The 16,758-nt window shown below is 41.9% G+C and overlaps 1 protein-coding gene across 1 annotated transcript in view; it reads right to left on the bottom strand.

The window, feature by feature from the left end:
• Positions 1 to 6,634: 6,634 nt before the first annotated feature.
• Positions 6,635 to 16,758, bottom strand: part of ADRA1D (adrenoceptor alpha 1D) — a 259,225-nt gene continuing 249,101 nt past the window's right edge. Inside the window, exon 2 of the mRNA XM_069204697.1 lies at positions 6,635 to 10,387. Within this exon, the coding sequence (XP_069060798.1) occupies positions 9,825 to 10,387 (563 nt within the window). The 3' untranslated portion in view covers positions 6,635 to 9,824. The remainder of the gene's footprint in view (positions 10,388 to 16,758) is intronic.

Below are 16,758 nucleotides of genomic sequence, written 5' to 3'. Positions count from 1 at the left end.
CATTATACCTGGCACAGGTAAAATGTGAAGTCGGACTTTACAAACTGACCCACTGGGCCCAATTCATCAGTTTGTAAATATGGAGCAGTGTAGAACACTGATTGCGCTGCTGCTGTGTCAAAAAAACGGACGCAGCGGCGGCGCAAGGAGCTTGTAAATGAGGCCCCTACTCCTGTCATTCATTTTTTACATTTAAGCACCAACATTCTCTAAGATTCACAAAGACTTCCAGCTGTATGCAGGGGTCTAACAAAGGCCCCCCAGCCCCTGCGGTGCAAGAGAGTCTCCGAGCTCCAGGTGGCATCTTAAGCACAGCACCTGGCCCGAGAGAGTCCAGAGGGGGGCCCCCTCCAAGTTCTTTGCAGGGGGAGCCCTCCAGTTTCGTTACCCCACTGAGTGTATGTCTAGAAAGATACAACAGTGAGAGATTTCCACCATTACTCCTATTTCCTAAAAATATTCATGCATGTATTCTAATGATTGCAAATTGGTAGGATGAAGTCATGTAGAAGAAATGTGCACAGTTTTGCTCTGTACCTAGAAAATATTTTTCCCTGTTGTATGCCTTCTCTCGCCATCCTGATAAAATGTGGTGGCGTTCCCTGCCCTCTCTCACCCTGGAGTCACGTTGACACATGAATAAGTGCCAAACTGGATGATTAAATCATTTCCGTGTATATGATTTCCTGGGCGAGCCTGTGCACAAGGTGTAAGGTATGCACACATAATGGCCGCAATTGTCGTTTGCACACTTAGGCCCATATTTATACTTTTTTTGCGCCACATTTGCCCAATTTATTTATGCAAAAGCGGCGCAAACTTACAAAATACAATTATATTTTGTAAGTTTGCACCGATTTTGCGTCAGAAAATGACGAAATGTGGCGCAAAAAAAGCATAAATATGGGTCTTAATTTTATGTCAAGCATGGAGACTCCTATTATGCTTCTCTAACTTGCTTTAATTTAAATAGCAGCAGTCAAGAACTACAACTCCCAGCAGGCTTAGAACAGAAGAAGCCAATGGGAGAAAAAAACATAATCAAATAACACACCAATCACAATAGCCGGAGACATGTAATCATTAAGCTTGACTGCGACCAGCCCTCTTTCTTGCTGCTCGCAGTCAAGATAAGTGACGCCTTTATTTCATTCCTCTTCCATTATGTTATTATAATGTGTTTTTTCACTTTGTTGTGCGTTCATAGTGTGGCGCTTCCCTGTTTAACCATATTTTTCTTCCCGGTTTAGTTTTCCTACGCACACAGCGTTTCATTGCCTCTTTTCATTATCAAGATTCTGTATTTTACCGTATGCGCGCTGCTGCCTCACAGAGATTCCAACGGTCGCGCTCGGCAAGAGCAGCTTCCGTTTTGTTAGCCCTGCAGTTCGGAGTGTGTTTACGCTCAAAGCTAGTGTTTAGCATCAACATGCGACCTGGTATCCTTACGCGCAACTCCAAATTACCGGCTTTCCGTGGCTGCAGTTTCTGAAGACTGCTTTAACACTCGGCCACGCCTCTGGGGGCGTGTTTATACACTGAGCAATCCCTGCCTAGAAATTTAACCCTTTCACCTGGGGTTTTGGCTCTCGATATTTGACTGTTTTGTTTTTGTTGGTCTCCTGCAGTTTTTTTTGTTTTTTTCAACATGGAAAGACAAGATTCTTTCCCTATTTTCACAGACAACAAGGACATTTGAGCGTTTATTAATGAGACTGTGACCAAGGCTGTTTCAGCCACTATGAACAAGATGTCAAAAAATATTGAAAGCTCTGTACAAAATATGGTGTACAAATCCTTTCTGGCCCAATCTGCGGGGGTTAGCAGAAAAAGAAAAAACAAGGATTTGTCTATTCAAAAAGATGGCACTTTTCTGGTTAGTGAAGTTTCTTCACCCATGACTGAGGATGAAATTCCTCCCAGGCCTCCTTCCCAGGAGGGGAGCTCTAAGAGCAATTATGGGAAATGTAAATCTAAGAAAAAAAATCTTATGTCAGCGCCAAAACAGATTGTGATATCACACATATTAGATACAGATGATGATGTTGAGGACATCGATGATTTGGATGACGATTCTGATTGGTGGGGTTCGTTGTCTCAAGCTTCCACCTCAAAAAAGCCTAAGTTGGAGGTGAATGATCCTTTTTCAGCAAAAGTGGTGTTGGATTCAAAGGGTAACCCCATGTTTGATCCCTCGTTTCTCCACCATCCTAATTCTACGGAATGGACCCCTGCCGCACATGTGGGTCAATATATTGCTTCCAGGTTGAGACTTCCCCTAGACAAAGAAACGAGAGCCAAGCTGAGATCAGAGTGTCCTAGACCTTCCCTTTTCTCCAGCATTATGACAACCCCAGTGATTGACCAACCGTTGGTGACCTTTTTCTCGAAATTCAGGAAATATCCCCTTAAAGGGATGGACAAAGTCTGGTCAAATTGCTAGGATTAACTTCTTGATTTAGTGGGACCTCTGGCCCGGATTCTTGATTTGGCGGAGTCAGCAAAAATGGAGAATGCTGATATTGACCCTTCCGAGCTTTCTCTGTGGACTAAAAGGGCTTTCTGTCTCTTGGGTAATGCCAACGCTGCCATTACCCATGAGAGGAGAAAAGGATTACTACTCAAATTAGATCCAAAGCTTTACAATCTGGCCTCCATGGATCCGGGGGTTAAAGCTGAGGGCCGTCTCTTCGGAGACTCTTTCATTAAGGATTTGGGAAAGTTCGTCTCTACTTTTTCATCAATTGATAAAGCGCAACAGAATATTAAGAAGGTGTTCAACCAACTGGTTTTCGCCAGGGCCGGTACTTTACCGGCCGGTCCGTGCATCCCCAGGGATCCAGAGGCCCTGCTTATGCCAACTACGGATACCAACACTACAAACCCCAGTTTTACCCCCAAAGGGGCAGGGGGTACAGGGATCGTGGACAACGTGGTTTCAAATCCGCCAACAACACACAAGGTAAGCCCTATTTCTGGCCCTCCTCCAATTGGGAGTCGGCTTAATTTTTTCATTCAGAAATGGCAATCCCTCACTGCCGATCCTTGGATTCTAAATACGGTCCAAGGCTACCGAATAGAGTTTTATTCAGAACCTCACCAGGTTAATTTTCCTCCACCTCTAATATTCTCAACAGAGATGTCTCTTCTCATGTCAGAGGAAGTTTGTTCTCTCCTCTCAAAATAGGCCATTCAGCTGTCGTCTCCGGATCCTTCCGGGTTTCTCAGCTCAATCTTTTTGGTGCAAAAGAAGAACAAAAAGTTCAGACCAGTCATAAATCTAAAAAACTTCAACCAATTCGTCATGTATCGGCATTTCAAAATGGAGACAATTCTTCATTTGAGGGACATTCTTCTTCCCTTAGATTTTATGGTGCGCTTAGATCTTCAGGATGCGTACCTTTCAGTTCCCATTCACTCAAGTCATCGCAAGTATCTCCAATTTCAATGGTTTGGTCAGACTTACCAGTTTTGTTCCCTTCCGTTCGGCCTATCGTCAGCACCATGGTGCTTCACAAAACTGTTAAAACCAGTGACAGCGCATCTCAGGTCTTTAGGCATCAGACTTCTGATTTATTTGGATGATATTCTGATCTTACATCAGAACCGCAACACTCTGCAGTCCCATTTACAAGTAACTTGTTCCCTTCTCTCCCAGTTGGGTTTTCTGGTCAACAGGGAAAAGTCAAGCACTATTCCTTCTCAAAGGATAAAATTCCTAGGATTCTAAATCAATTCTTCTTTTTCCACTCTCCATCTTCCTCAAAAGAAAGTACAGTCCATCAAGTCGGAGATCTTACGGACTCTTTGCAAATCCAAAATTTCACTAAGATCTCTATCCGGGATTGTAGGCCTCTTGGTCTCTTCAATTCAGACCATATTTCCCGGTCCTCTGCACTTATCGTGCACTCCAACGACTAAAGATTCGTCATCTCAGGAAAGGGCTTGCCTGTTCGGAACTAATTTCCCTACATCAAGAGTCCCGCCTAGAATTCCAATGGTGGATAGACCAGTTAGATGCCTGGAACGGCAGAGCTATTTTTCCATCAGCCCCAGATCTTGTGTTAGAGTCCGATGCAAGTCTGACGGGTTGGGGCGCCCGGTGTGGTCCAGTCTCGACTGGCGGCACATGGTCGTTAAGGGAGTCCAGATTGCACATCAACTATTTAGAGATGCTTGCGGGGTCCTTTGCAATTAAGAGCCTGGCAAAAGACAATGTGCGATGTACCATCCTCCTCCGGATGGACAATATTTTGGCTGTTCATTACATAAACCATCTGGGAGGAACCAGATCAAAACCATTAGCCGACCTAGCAAAAAGTCTCTGGGAATATGGTCTGCGCAACGAGATATCTCTCTCAGCGGAGTATCTCCCGGGATTCCTCAATCAAACGGCAGATTGGCACTCCCGCTTCTTCAGGGATTACAGCGACTCGAAACTTCATCCCTCGGTTTTTCAGTCCATCCTTCACAAATGGGGCCCCTTCGGTGTAGACCTCTTTGCCTCTCGCCTCAACGCCCAGTTACCTCTCTTTTTCAGTTGGCGGCCGGATTCTTCGGCCTTGGCCTCCGATGCCTTTCTTCAGGATTGGTCACAGATGGTCAAGTACGCTTTTCCTCCATTTATAATGGTTACCAGGATTCTGGCTCAAGTCAGGCGGCAGAAGGCAACGGTGGTCCTCGTGGTGCCATTTTGGCAGTCTCAAATCTGGTTTCCGCCTCTTTTAGAATTGGCAATCGATTTTCCCATCCTTCTTCCTCTATTTCCTTCCCTTCTGCTGGATCCCTTAGGGAATCCTCATTCCTTAATACTCAACAAAACTCTTACCCTTTCGGGCTGGAAGATTTCAGGCCTTCCTCATCTAGAATCCCAATTTCGGAGGAAGCTGTTGACTTCATCAATAAGGCCTGGGCTCCCGGCACCAGGAAAGCATACTCTTCCGCTTGGTCTCTTTAGTCAAGCCAGTGTTTGGGAAGGGACCTCGATCCAATTTCAGCACATATAAATTACGTAGTTAATTTTTTACCGGCCCAAGCTTGTATAGCTAAGTCCTATAGGACGATTAATTTGTAGAGGTCAGCTATTTCCATGCACCACATCTATGTCAACGGAAAACCTGTGGGCGAACACCCTCTAATTTGCCGTCTGTTAAAGGGAGTAAAATTTCCCATTCCTCCTTTACCGAAATATTGAAAGTTGTGGGATGTTAATGTAGTTTTGAATTTGTTTTTGTCTTGGCAGGATAATTCTGACTTGTCTTTAAAGATGCTTTCAGCAAAACTTACCATGCTACTTTACTTAGTTTCCATTAAGCGCTTATCGGATGTTAGAGCACTGGATGTTACTTCTCGACAGTTTGCCCCCACGGGGGTCTTGTTCTCTGTTAATAAACGTACCAAGACTAACTTACGTACAGTTTTTGTATCCGTATTTCCCAGGTCAACCTAAATTGTGTGTGGGACAATGTCTCAAAAGATATGAAGAATGTACGGCTGGTCTCAGAACATCCTCGTCCCCTCAACTACTCATTTCTTTCCAGAAACCCCATAATCCAGTCTCTTCAGCGATTCTGGCCAGATGGGTTCGTTGGGTGATGTCTTTAGCGGGTATAGATACCTCCGTTTTTGGAGCTCATTCAGCTAGAGGGGCCATGGCTTCTAAGGCTTTTTGGGTTGGATCCAGGTTAGAGGACATTCTGAGATCGGCTGATTGGTCCAATGATAATGTTTTTAGGACATTTTATTGTAAGCCAGTTCATACTGCTACGTCGGTGGTGATTAATATGCTTTAAAACAGCATAATAGGAGCCTCCGTGCTTGACATAAAATGTTGATTTTCCTAGTATGTTATGACGGAAAGTCTTACTTTGATTAAAGACACAGAGGCAAGTATTATCCCACCTCAACAAGGTAATATTGCTGATTTTCTCTTGTTTTTCCCCTCCCTTCTAGCAACCTCCACTCCAGCTCAATCTTCCACCTAATCAGAGGATGGTTCTGTCGGATACAGATCTCTCCGCTGGAATACCGGATTCTTCCCGCAGCAGTTTTTCTACTTCCGGCCAGATGACTCCTTCACTACGTCTCTGCTTGGACCTGATTCACGATTTTTGTTCATTGACTTTAGCAGTTGCAATAATTTTAACTATTCTTCCGTTATTTTCTCGTACTCACTAGCCTTCTCTCATCAAGAAAGAGGGCTGGTCGCAGTCAAGCTTAGTGATTACATGTCTCCGGCTATTGTGATTGGTGTGGTATTTGATTACGTTTTTTTCTCCCATTGGCTTTTTCTGTTCCAAGCCTGCTGGGAGTTGTAGTTCTTGACTGCTGCTATTTAAATTAAAGCAAGTTAGAGAAGCATAATACTTGCCTCCGTGACTTTAATAAAATTAAGACTTTCCGTCATAACATACTAGGAAAATCTACATTACTCACTTAATTGTGCGTGGGTTATAATCGGATGCAAAAACACAAGAGTTCTAGTGCATACCTTATTTGTACCAGGGAGATGTCACACCTTTTAACACAGCATGAGTCTAACTGACTAGGCACTTCCTTTCATTGAAGTAAAGTTGCACAAATTTCGAGCATCGAAAAACCACCCACAAAATAGGATGAGAATACAATTTTTTTTATAAGTTTGTGGATATTTAAAGGCTGCCTCCCTGTAATGACCCTCTTCCATTCCTTAGTCTAAACATATATTGATAGTAAACCCTCCAGCAAAAATCTAACAGAATTAGGAACCATAAATTAATTTTAGTTTAATTTACTTAAGCTAGAGTGTCTCTCTCTGTTCTCTATCACTGTCAGTTTCCCTTTTTTCCTTCCCCAGGGTTTTGTCTCGAAGTTCGATATTCCCACTTGAAACAACCCATTTTATACACTGCTGAAAAAGGCACATCAACATGGAATTGTTGCATTAAAATCCAGTCCCCATTCCCACACATAATGTCCCTCTTCTGGTATGTGTGAGTGCTGTTGGCAAGCGCACCCTGTCTGTGTATGTGGATTTAAGCAGACAAAGTTCAAAGTACTTCTGATATTGGCTAGCACTGTATGATACTGTTGGCCTCTGTTTCAAAGATATCTTGGGGAATGGCAGAGGTCTGTAATATTTTGAGATCAATATCAGCATACCACATTAAGAAGCATATTTAAATAAGACCTTAATTTATTGCTTTATTCCTAGACTTCATGTCAAATTAAAGCTTTTATTATGAAATTAGAATGTTAAAGTCTCAATGGAATGTCTGGTGTGCCCTGAATTTAATAAAGTGGCATTCATTTCCGAACTTAACATCATATTTTACAGATGTTGGACAAGCACTATGAAGCACTACATAAAATATATTTTTAATAAGTTCAGTTTATATTTTTGGTACGGAAACCAGTGTCTTCTCATGAGAACCATGGGGTAAATTGAAAAAGTAATTTTTGGGTAGATGAAGCAATATTCCTATGGCACTACTTTATGTACTCATACATGGGTTGGTGAATTGGAAAAGAAATGTCCAACTCCCTAATAGTAAAGTACAAACAGAACAGAGTCTTTTCTCTTTGAACTAATTGTATATGAATATACCCTGAACATACCCATTTCAGATGTTTGAGATTGAACCACAAAGCCCTGGTATCAGTGCACCTGCTGCACTATTGATAGCCGTGCCCCTGTCAATAGGGGTTTCCCGACTTCTTCGTCCTGTTTCTTCCTCAGTCAGGTGAGAGTTGCCCTGGCTCAGTTAGAAAGCTTTTTAACACAACTTATCATCTCCTCATCACAGTGCTTCATTTGTAAATAAAAAGGTGCCAGTGTCCAAAGCCCTCCTCTTAAACATGCGGCTGCTGCAATTAAATGTGTGAACACGGAATACTGAGGGGGCGTAATACTGAAGCCATCTCGGGCCTTTTCAATCCATATAAAGCCACTCCCTGCCCCTTCAGCTCACTCTTGCAGCTTTCTACTTTCTCCCTTTAGGACGCTGTTTCATTTTTCCCTTCCTCCGTCTTTCCCATATGTGTCTTTTGCTTGCAGCAAATGCTTGAGGCAGAAGAATAAGTCCCGGCCCTCAAAAATAAGTGCCAGTGCTCAGCACCGCAAACAACAAGCACAAATTAAGCACTGCCTCATCATCATGTAATTCACTGAATCATTGAGCGGTAGGTAGGTCGGTCAGTGCCTTACTTTGTCTCATCTAGTCCTTTGAGCTCATGTATGTTGGGCTCTTTCTAACAATGGTTTTAATTGTTAGTGAAAGTGTCTTAAATTGGGCTTCTTGTTTCATTGAAAGCCAATGGAGTTAATATGTAATTGATTAAATATCCCGACCTTGCTTATTAGACTTTAATGCATTATATTGATTATGCAATAGTAGAGTTAAAAAACTAAAACAAGTGTTTTTCAATCTTGTTGGTGAATTCCATGTTCTCACATGGAGGTGGTATGACATGCTTATGTTCTGCATGTATGAGTCAGTATGTTTCTCGAACTTACTAAGCAGGTGCAAATAATGCTATGTGTAGGTATAATTTATGCATGTTATAATTTACATACTTTTCTGAATGGAGTGTGTGCTGTTGAGATCTCACATGTATTCATAATGTTGCAGGTGTAGAGGTTTTGTCAAAGTGTGGACACATAAAACATACGTTTTTTATCTTTTTCTATCTGTGGATGAATGCTCTATCTTCCAATCTATGCTAATGTGTGATTTCTAGGGGAATGTGTAGAGAAGAGCACTATTACGTACACATTATAATTAAAACAGAATGCAACACACTGTTTAATGCCCGTAAGTGATAAAATGTATCTATGTTTTGAGCCATTAACTTCATGCAAATGCTTTCTCTGCCTGTGGCACTATCTGTATTTTTAGGGGAAATCCCTAAACTGGCATCTCTGGTAACAAGGATAACAAAATATTACTCTTATGCTGAACAGATGACTCTATCCCATAAAGAACATATCATTTGCAGGCCTTGTACTTTAGTTTATCTGCATTTAAATTAAATTCAGTGAACACCCATAATGCTTTAGCATAATGAATTCTGTGTCTCTCTGGCATGGAGTCGCTCTGTCGCCATTCCTCTTTGTGTTTTACTTCTATATCTCCCCTGCCTTTTAGCCCTAAGCTCTGCATATGACAAGTACAAGATCAGGACTATAATAGAAATTATTTCTGAAGACTCAGTGAGAATCTGCCTTTTAATGGTGTTTGTACCAATGACTTAACATCTACACATTTAAATACAATGGGCACTCAAAAAAGCTACGTTTCACAAGATAGAGAAAAATACATTCCGCATTTACCTGGCTTTTTTTTTACAAAAAACAGTGAATGTATCAGTCATATTTCCTGCAACCTCTCCTATATTACAGCTGGCTTGGTGGTTAACAAACACATATGGACTATCACTGATAGTACCATGGTCTAGCAAGGTGGCTATCCACAGGTGGTCTGGGTTGGCAGATCAATGATTTATCAGTTCAAAACAGTATATCATCAGTGGGTGTTTCAGTTGTTCCCAGGTGTGATTAGACATACCAACATCTCCAGCAAATGGACAAGCTCATATAAAGGATCACAGCACCAGACATAATGCAAATGATAAAGATGAGGGTTCTCAGGAAAAATGTTTGTTCAAAAAGCATATGCTTTTTACGTGTACCATATAATGTACCAATTGACTGAGATATTAATCCCACAAACTGAATGTTTGGTGGAATGAATAACTTTGCCAGGCCACTAGACTGAGAATCAAAGATGAACTGATCTTAAGTTCACTTTCCACACATGAAAATAGAAATATCCTTGTTCCTGTACCTAGATGTCTGTTTCTCGAAGTCCACAATGCTCTGTTAATTCGTACATTTGGTAATCCATATGTTCTGTAAAGTCATTGGGTATGCCCATTGAAACCGACTCCACCTCAGTCTTATGAGCCGCGCACGCACAGCCCTTGCTTGAGCCGCTCCTGATTTTGTTTGAAATGTTGTTCATTGTCTCCTTGAGCTGGGAGGAGGGTCTATGGAATGATGAGAACATTTTCCACCGCTTGAAACTAAGTGTTTGTCTCTTTGACATCCTGTCATGAAGACTAGGGTTAAATATGAACGAGTTGTTGCTCGAAGTGAGTCTGGGCCTAAGCTCCCCATCGGAGTCCCTTCCTGAGCTGGTCATAGAAGTTCTCCACTGATGGTCGTAGACCCTCCATAAAGGCCTACGTCGTCTATGGCACTGGCACTTGAGCAGTCTTATAAAAGCTCGCTTAAACTCCTTGCTAGAACAGGGGTAAATTATTGGGTTGAAGCAGCTGTTGAAGTATCCCAGCCAGAAGATCACCTTGAAAACCATATCAGAAGGCTTCAAAGATGGAAAGAATGAGCCTGGAAGAAAAGAAAACATTTAATTTAGCAGCAAGATTTCATTGTGCCCAAAGAAAAAAATGTAGAGATTTGGAACATCACAGCGGGTAAGCATCTATCATTATATTTGCTACATATTCCATTCTATTAACACACAATTTTGAACTGTACTAGAATTAGGGTGCTCCAATTCAAGGGCTGCTATCCCACAGAGTTTTCAAGATAGTCACTAACGATGTACATGATTGCCAGTTACATTACTTACTTTGGTGAATTTATCTTGTATTGATATCCTATAATAGTGGAATAAATTTGTCCCACAAAGAACACATTTGGACAGCCCTGTAACAAAAATATTGTGGTCATGCTAAATCATTATTGACTATTTGTTTAACTGTAACTTTCTTCAAAAGCACATTTACATTGTTCTTCAGGCACATCACAAAACAGTAATTTCACGCCCAGGGTGCATGTTTAGGCAATACAATTCCTATTGTGCTCAAAATACAATGTTTCAGTAAGTTAGTGTGAAGTACCACCAAAGGATATTGATTCCAATGATTTATTAAAATACATTACATACCAAGCTAATGATTCTACAATCTATACTGTGAAGAATATTACTATACATAATAATTCTAAAAGTATAGAAGAAATATAAATTATATGAACTGTCAAAGTGCACATAAGTATTGATCAAATTTTGTTGGGATTAGTTTTGCATATCTGTATGTTTATCTTGCTTATATGCTTGTCTTGCTTGCTAATAAGCAATGGAAAGTCAAGTAAACTTGGGGATTGAAAGAAATTCTAATTTACACCCAAAATTGACTAACATCGTCCCATGCAACCCTTTGAAATGCAACATTCTGATATATTAAACGTGTCACAACACCTACATTAGAAACTGAGTTTCAGCTTCTTGGAGTGAAAACCTACTAAAGCAGCAACCACAATCTCTGTCAGGGTGAACCACAAGCAAACTCCAAATTAACCTGTGCTTAACCTTCTGTTAGCTTGACATAAAAACAAAAACAGTGTGTAAAGTATTTATGCTGCATTTCAAATGGTAATAAAATGAAAACACAACACAAAAAAACTCACATCAATTTACAAAATAATGTGAAGTTTAATAAATTATTTGGCACAAAAATGACAAAAATCCAATCAGTAGAAAAGGAGATGTGCAATTTCAAAGATCTTAAGAAAGTAAAGCACCTAAAATGACAAAGTGGCACTCGCAGTTATTTGATTGTGAGAGACTGAATGAAAGTCACAAGCTCAAGCCATCTGCGATGGAACAATGGCTGGATTCAAAGACCAGGTTAGTTCAGCTGAAAGTATTACCTTGAACTCACTCCACCAGAAGCCAGCAGAGTTCAGGTATGTCTAGTTGCAGGTCCAGGAAGCTGGTCAGATAGGAAGATGCATGGAGCCAATGGAGCTTGCTATGTCTCTGTACCTCAATCTAAGAGGTCAGTTTGCTGATCCTTGGTGTCATTTCAGCCTGGGGTGAACGACGCAGGTCCAGTCTTCCTTCTCAGAAATCAGCACAGCAGGCAACAAAGCAGCAGAGCAGCATGGCAACAGAGTAGCGGTTCTTCTGCCAGCAAAGCAGCACAGCAGTCCTTTGTCTGTAGTATCCACAGTTCCATGGGTGTACTGAAGAGTTGAATTTGAGGGTCCAATGCTTATCTTTGATGCCAGCTGTGAAACAGGAGAAGTTTCCAGAGAATTTCTTTTGAAATCTTTGAAATTACCTGCCTCCACTTCCAGAGCACCAAGCTGGCTACATGCCAAATGCAGTGGTGACAAGTTCTTTGTGTGAAGGCAGGGAAAAGCATATTCAGTTGTAAGTGGGACTTTGAACAGTTCTGAACTTCACCCTGCCAGTTGCTGGCACATCCAGGCAACTAAACCCTCTTTTCTGTGGCAGTCTGGGAGGGATAAACAATATCCGAATCCCAGCTACACTCTGTCATGTGACCCTGGAACAGGCTGCTGGGACCAAATAAGGCAGCAAAATGTCAACTTGCTAAAAGGAGTATTATCAAAATTGTGATTAAAAAATCTAACTTTACAATAAAATACGGTTTTAAATTACAATTTCTCAGACACCAAACATGAAAGGTTTGCCTGTTCCTAATCAAATGTTAGCACTTATTAAACGTAGTAAAGCAAGCCAATGTTATCCTATGGGAGAGGTAGGCTTAACAGTAGTGAAAAACAATGTATTTCACTACCAGGACATGTAAAACGTAAAAGTACATACCCAGCTTTTTACGAACATTGCACCTTGTCCTGTGGGCTGTGTAGGTACGTCCCTATGGGTGACTTATATGCATGAAATAGGAAGGTTTAGGTAGGGCATTTTTCCAGGTTGAAATGGCAGTTTAAAACTGCACATGCAGGCTGTCATGGCAGGCCTGAGACATGGTTAAGAAGGCTACTTAAGTGGGTGGCACAATAGGTATTACAGGCCCACCAGTAACATTACATTTACAGGTCCTGGGTATAAGTAGTTCCATTTTAGTATGGGCTTACAAGTAAATTATATGTACCAAATGGTTGTAAGCCAATTTTACAATTTTAAAGGAGGCAGCACAAGAGCAGTAGCACTGGTCCGCAGTGGAAAAGTGCACAGAGACCTAAGGCCAACAAAAACATGATCAGCAAAAATGGAGGAGGAAGTCAAAACGTTTGGGGAAAGTCCATCCTAAGGCTGACAGGTCCAACAACTTTCAAATGATAATTTATGAAGATTGTTTTTGGTTAGACCTGGCATTCTTGTCATGGTTTCCACCCTACTTGTTGCCTTCAGACTGCCTGTTTTTGCTGACTTCATTTTTTCTGGCCTTAGGATTCTGCACACTTTACCCCTGCTAACTAGTGCTAAAGTGCCTGTGCTCTTGCCCCAAAGCTTGGTAACATTGGCTTTACCCAATTGGCATAATTAGTTAACCTATAGGTCCTTAGTGGGGCACACTACTTGTGTCCAGGTCCTGTAAATTAAATGCTACTAGTGCACCTGAAGCACTGATTGTGCCACCCATTTAAGTATCCCTTTGAACATGGCTCAGGCCTGCAACTGAAGAGCCTGTGTGTGCGGTCTTGAACTGTCATTTCAATCTGGCAAAATAAACCTTTTCCCCGGCCCAAACCTTCCTTATTAATACATATAAGACACCCCTAAGGTAGGCCCGGCAGTCTATATGGCAGGGGACAACATATTTAAAACATAGGATGTACTTTTTAGTTTTACATGTCCTGGTAGTGCATACCTCTTAAATTAATTTTTCACTACTGCAAGGCCTATCTCTCCCTTTGGATAACATTGGCAATAGCTTATTACACTTTACAAGTGTAATTTCCAAATAAGAAGAGAATTCGGAAGTGGAAGTCGGAGGAGTCCTGGGAGGCACGTCACACAGACAGGCTTGGGAGTTGTGAGACGCAGACAGGACATGAGCAGGAGACACAATCACTGCACTGACTTGCTCCGGTGCTGAAGTACTTTCCTGTGGCACTGCAGCACATCAGGAATGGAGCTTGCATTGGAATCAGTGAGCTAGAGTGGGCTAAAGCAAAGGAGCCGAGGTGAGGAGGTGGAGGGCGGAGGGGCTCTCGGAGGCGGAGTGCTACTTACTGGATGAGAGCTCCTGAGCGAACCGCTCTCTCCCACACTCCCTTCAAATCACCTCGCCTTGCATTTGATGAGTGTCCGCTCACCCTAACCTGGCTTGCACCCGCCTCATTCGCCATTCGCGTGCATTCACCTGTGTCTGCCTTGGACTCCATTGTTTACTTATCTCTCCCTCTTCTGTCCTGCTGGACTGCTGTACTGCCATCCAAGAGTAGGGAGATAGGTAGGCAAACACGCAGATAAGCAAAGAGGCAGATAGGCAAAGCAGGTGCAAAACCCTCTACAAATACCATGCTGGCCAAGTTTGAGACTAAGGAGCTCACATGGTTGTTTAAACCATTACAGTAGCAGCAGTTTCAAGACCAGTCATCTGGGGTTGGGGGCAGGGCAAGGCAGGCTCAGAGCTGTGGGTCTTGCAGGGTGTGGCGGAAGCAGGCAACGTTAGGTTGATATGGTTTGTCTTACCTGTCAGTCCCGCCCACTCTATCCCCCTCCTCCTTGTTTCCTCAGGACTCCTAAGAGATCTCCCAGGCTCCAAACAGAGCTGCAGTGTGCACTCCAAGGGACTAAGAATCAAGGGCTAGGATCAAGTCCCATCAATAGAGTGTGTCTGTATCCTCCAGACCAGAAAGGGCAAGAAAGAGCAGCAAAAGGGCGTGGTGAAACGCTGCAGATGAAGATTATCGAATGGTTATTAGGAAAAAACGGAAGAGCAAGTAATAATAAATCAACAATAAAGGAAAGGAGAGGAAATTTCAAAGAAAGAAAACCTCAAATCAATGCAAATTAATTTCCCAAAATGTGTGGAACAAGGGGAAAATCAAAGAGAGATAAGGAAGCCCAAATGTGCAAAAGTAACTGCTCTCACACTATGCTGGAATCAGCATTGTCTTTAAATTTTGCGAAAGACCTAGATGTTATTTCGAAGGGCTCAACTTCTAAATGACTAGAAACTATGATGCTGGTTCCATTTCCATCCTATCCTCTCCTACTGCCACTGGCATTGCAAACCAGGATGAAAACAAACAGACCTGGTGCAGTACAAGGTCCGGAAATATTGAGGACAGTTTGAGAAAGCACAAAATTGTGACCAACAGGCAGCAGAGGTTCCCCTCGGAATCGGCAAACTAAGTTCCTCATAAAAAAGAAGAGATAAAAAGCCAACATCGATCATTGCCCAAATTACGATTAAAGGCCCAAGCACCCTCAACCCCCAAACACACCGGCCTATTGAACACTATAACCAACCACTACAATCCCACTATAACCAACTACTACAATCCCTTCTATAGCATCTCCATCGTCAACACTGCAATTGAACCTAAATATCAATAACAAGGGCTGCACTTCAAAAGCAAGTGAATTAAAAGTATCAGAGGACTTAATTTTTGACGCGGTAACCCTAAACCAGCCTACCACAGTACTCATACATAATTACAGTTTTTATTTGAAGAAAATTGCATTTGTACAAAGAGTTTGGAACAGGGTAAGCCTGACCTTCAAGTCCCTAACAGGCTGTCCACGAAAACTGTAACTACATCTGCTGTTATTGAAAATAGTATTCACACCATGTTAACAGCAGGTGCAGCTGTCGACCCAGTTGTCGCCCAAAATATAATGGGAAACAAATCAAGCCAGTCATCAAGCATGCAGTTTTTACAGTCACAGTCCTCACCTATCCTCTCAGTTGGAAAGGATTGCTTTTCATCAGCCAGACAGGGCCTGGGATCACTCCGCCTGCAATTTTATTCATTAGACAATCTTAACATCAGTAGGACAGATCTTTATATGGATAGCATAACATTAGATGACCTAAACTGTTTGGATGGCAATCTCCTAAATAATGTTAGGGATGAAGAGGGGGATCAAACAGGCACCCATACAAATGGACAAGGCCAAGTGAAGTTGGAGAACGATTTCCCCCTAGATCAACCTATACTTAGTATCACGAAGATAATGTGCATAACACTTGATTCAAATCCAAATGCATTCATGATGCAATCGCTAAACTTGACAGTCAATTAGAACTCATTAGGCAACTTACAGCCTCAATAGTGAGAATAGATCATAGAATGGCCCTAGTGGAGGGTGCTGCAAAGGAAAATCTAAGATTGTAAATCCACTTCAGAACTCAAAGATAGCCAAAAGTGAGCTCACTTGTTGGTGAAACTGTTAGAAGTTCCGAAGGCTATTAATATCATAGAGGATTGCAGATCTAACCTTAAAAATCTGCCGAAAGTTGGTTCTGTGGCAAAAGACAATGCCCCTAGAAATTTACTGCCCAATCCTGGGCCACCACCCTTGGGCTCTGTGGAGCATACAGAAGCTCATGGTTGTACTGGTAGATGTACTGGTGACACAACAGAGGAGCTAAGCGTGCCCTGCACACCCACATTAGAGGCATTGTTAATCATTGGAAGGAAGTCTCAGAGGAAAAAAAAAACAATTTCAAAGGAAAAGTTAAAATTACTGGGAAAAGAGTCAAAGGAAGCAAAAGAAGTGCTGTTAAAAAAATTAAAATATCTGTCATTACAGCCACAGTCAGCAGGGCAATACCAAAATAGGTTACAATCTGGAGGTCCAACAGCAGAATGCACGTCAAAGTACCTCAGATAGTATCCTAGGAAAAATCATTAAACCAAATGTTTATTTTCTAAATCAAAATCCACCCCCACATAAGGCGAGTACCAATAGGATATAGGTCAGGTTTAATATTAAAATCAGCCACTATGAATGGGGGCAAGGCAAC

This window comes from Pleurodeles waltl, chromosome 1_2, assembly GCF_031143425.1.
Source record: "Pleurodeles waltl isolate 20211129_DDA chromosome 1_2, aPleWal1.hap1.20221129, whole genome shotgun sequence".
In the NCBI taxonomy this organism is placed as follows: domain Eukaryota; kingdom Metazoa; phylum Chordata; class Amphibia; order Caudata; family Salamandridae; genus Pleurodeles; species Pleurodeles waltl.
The sequence above is the reverse complement of the archived record's forward strand: the minus strand, read 5'-3'. Positions and strand labels throughout refer to the sequence as shown.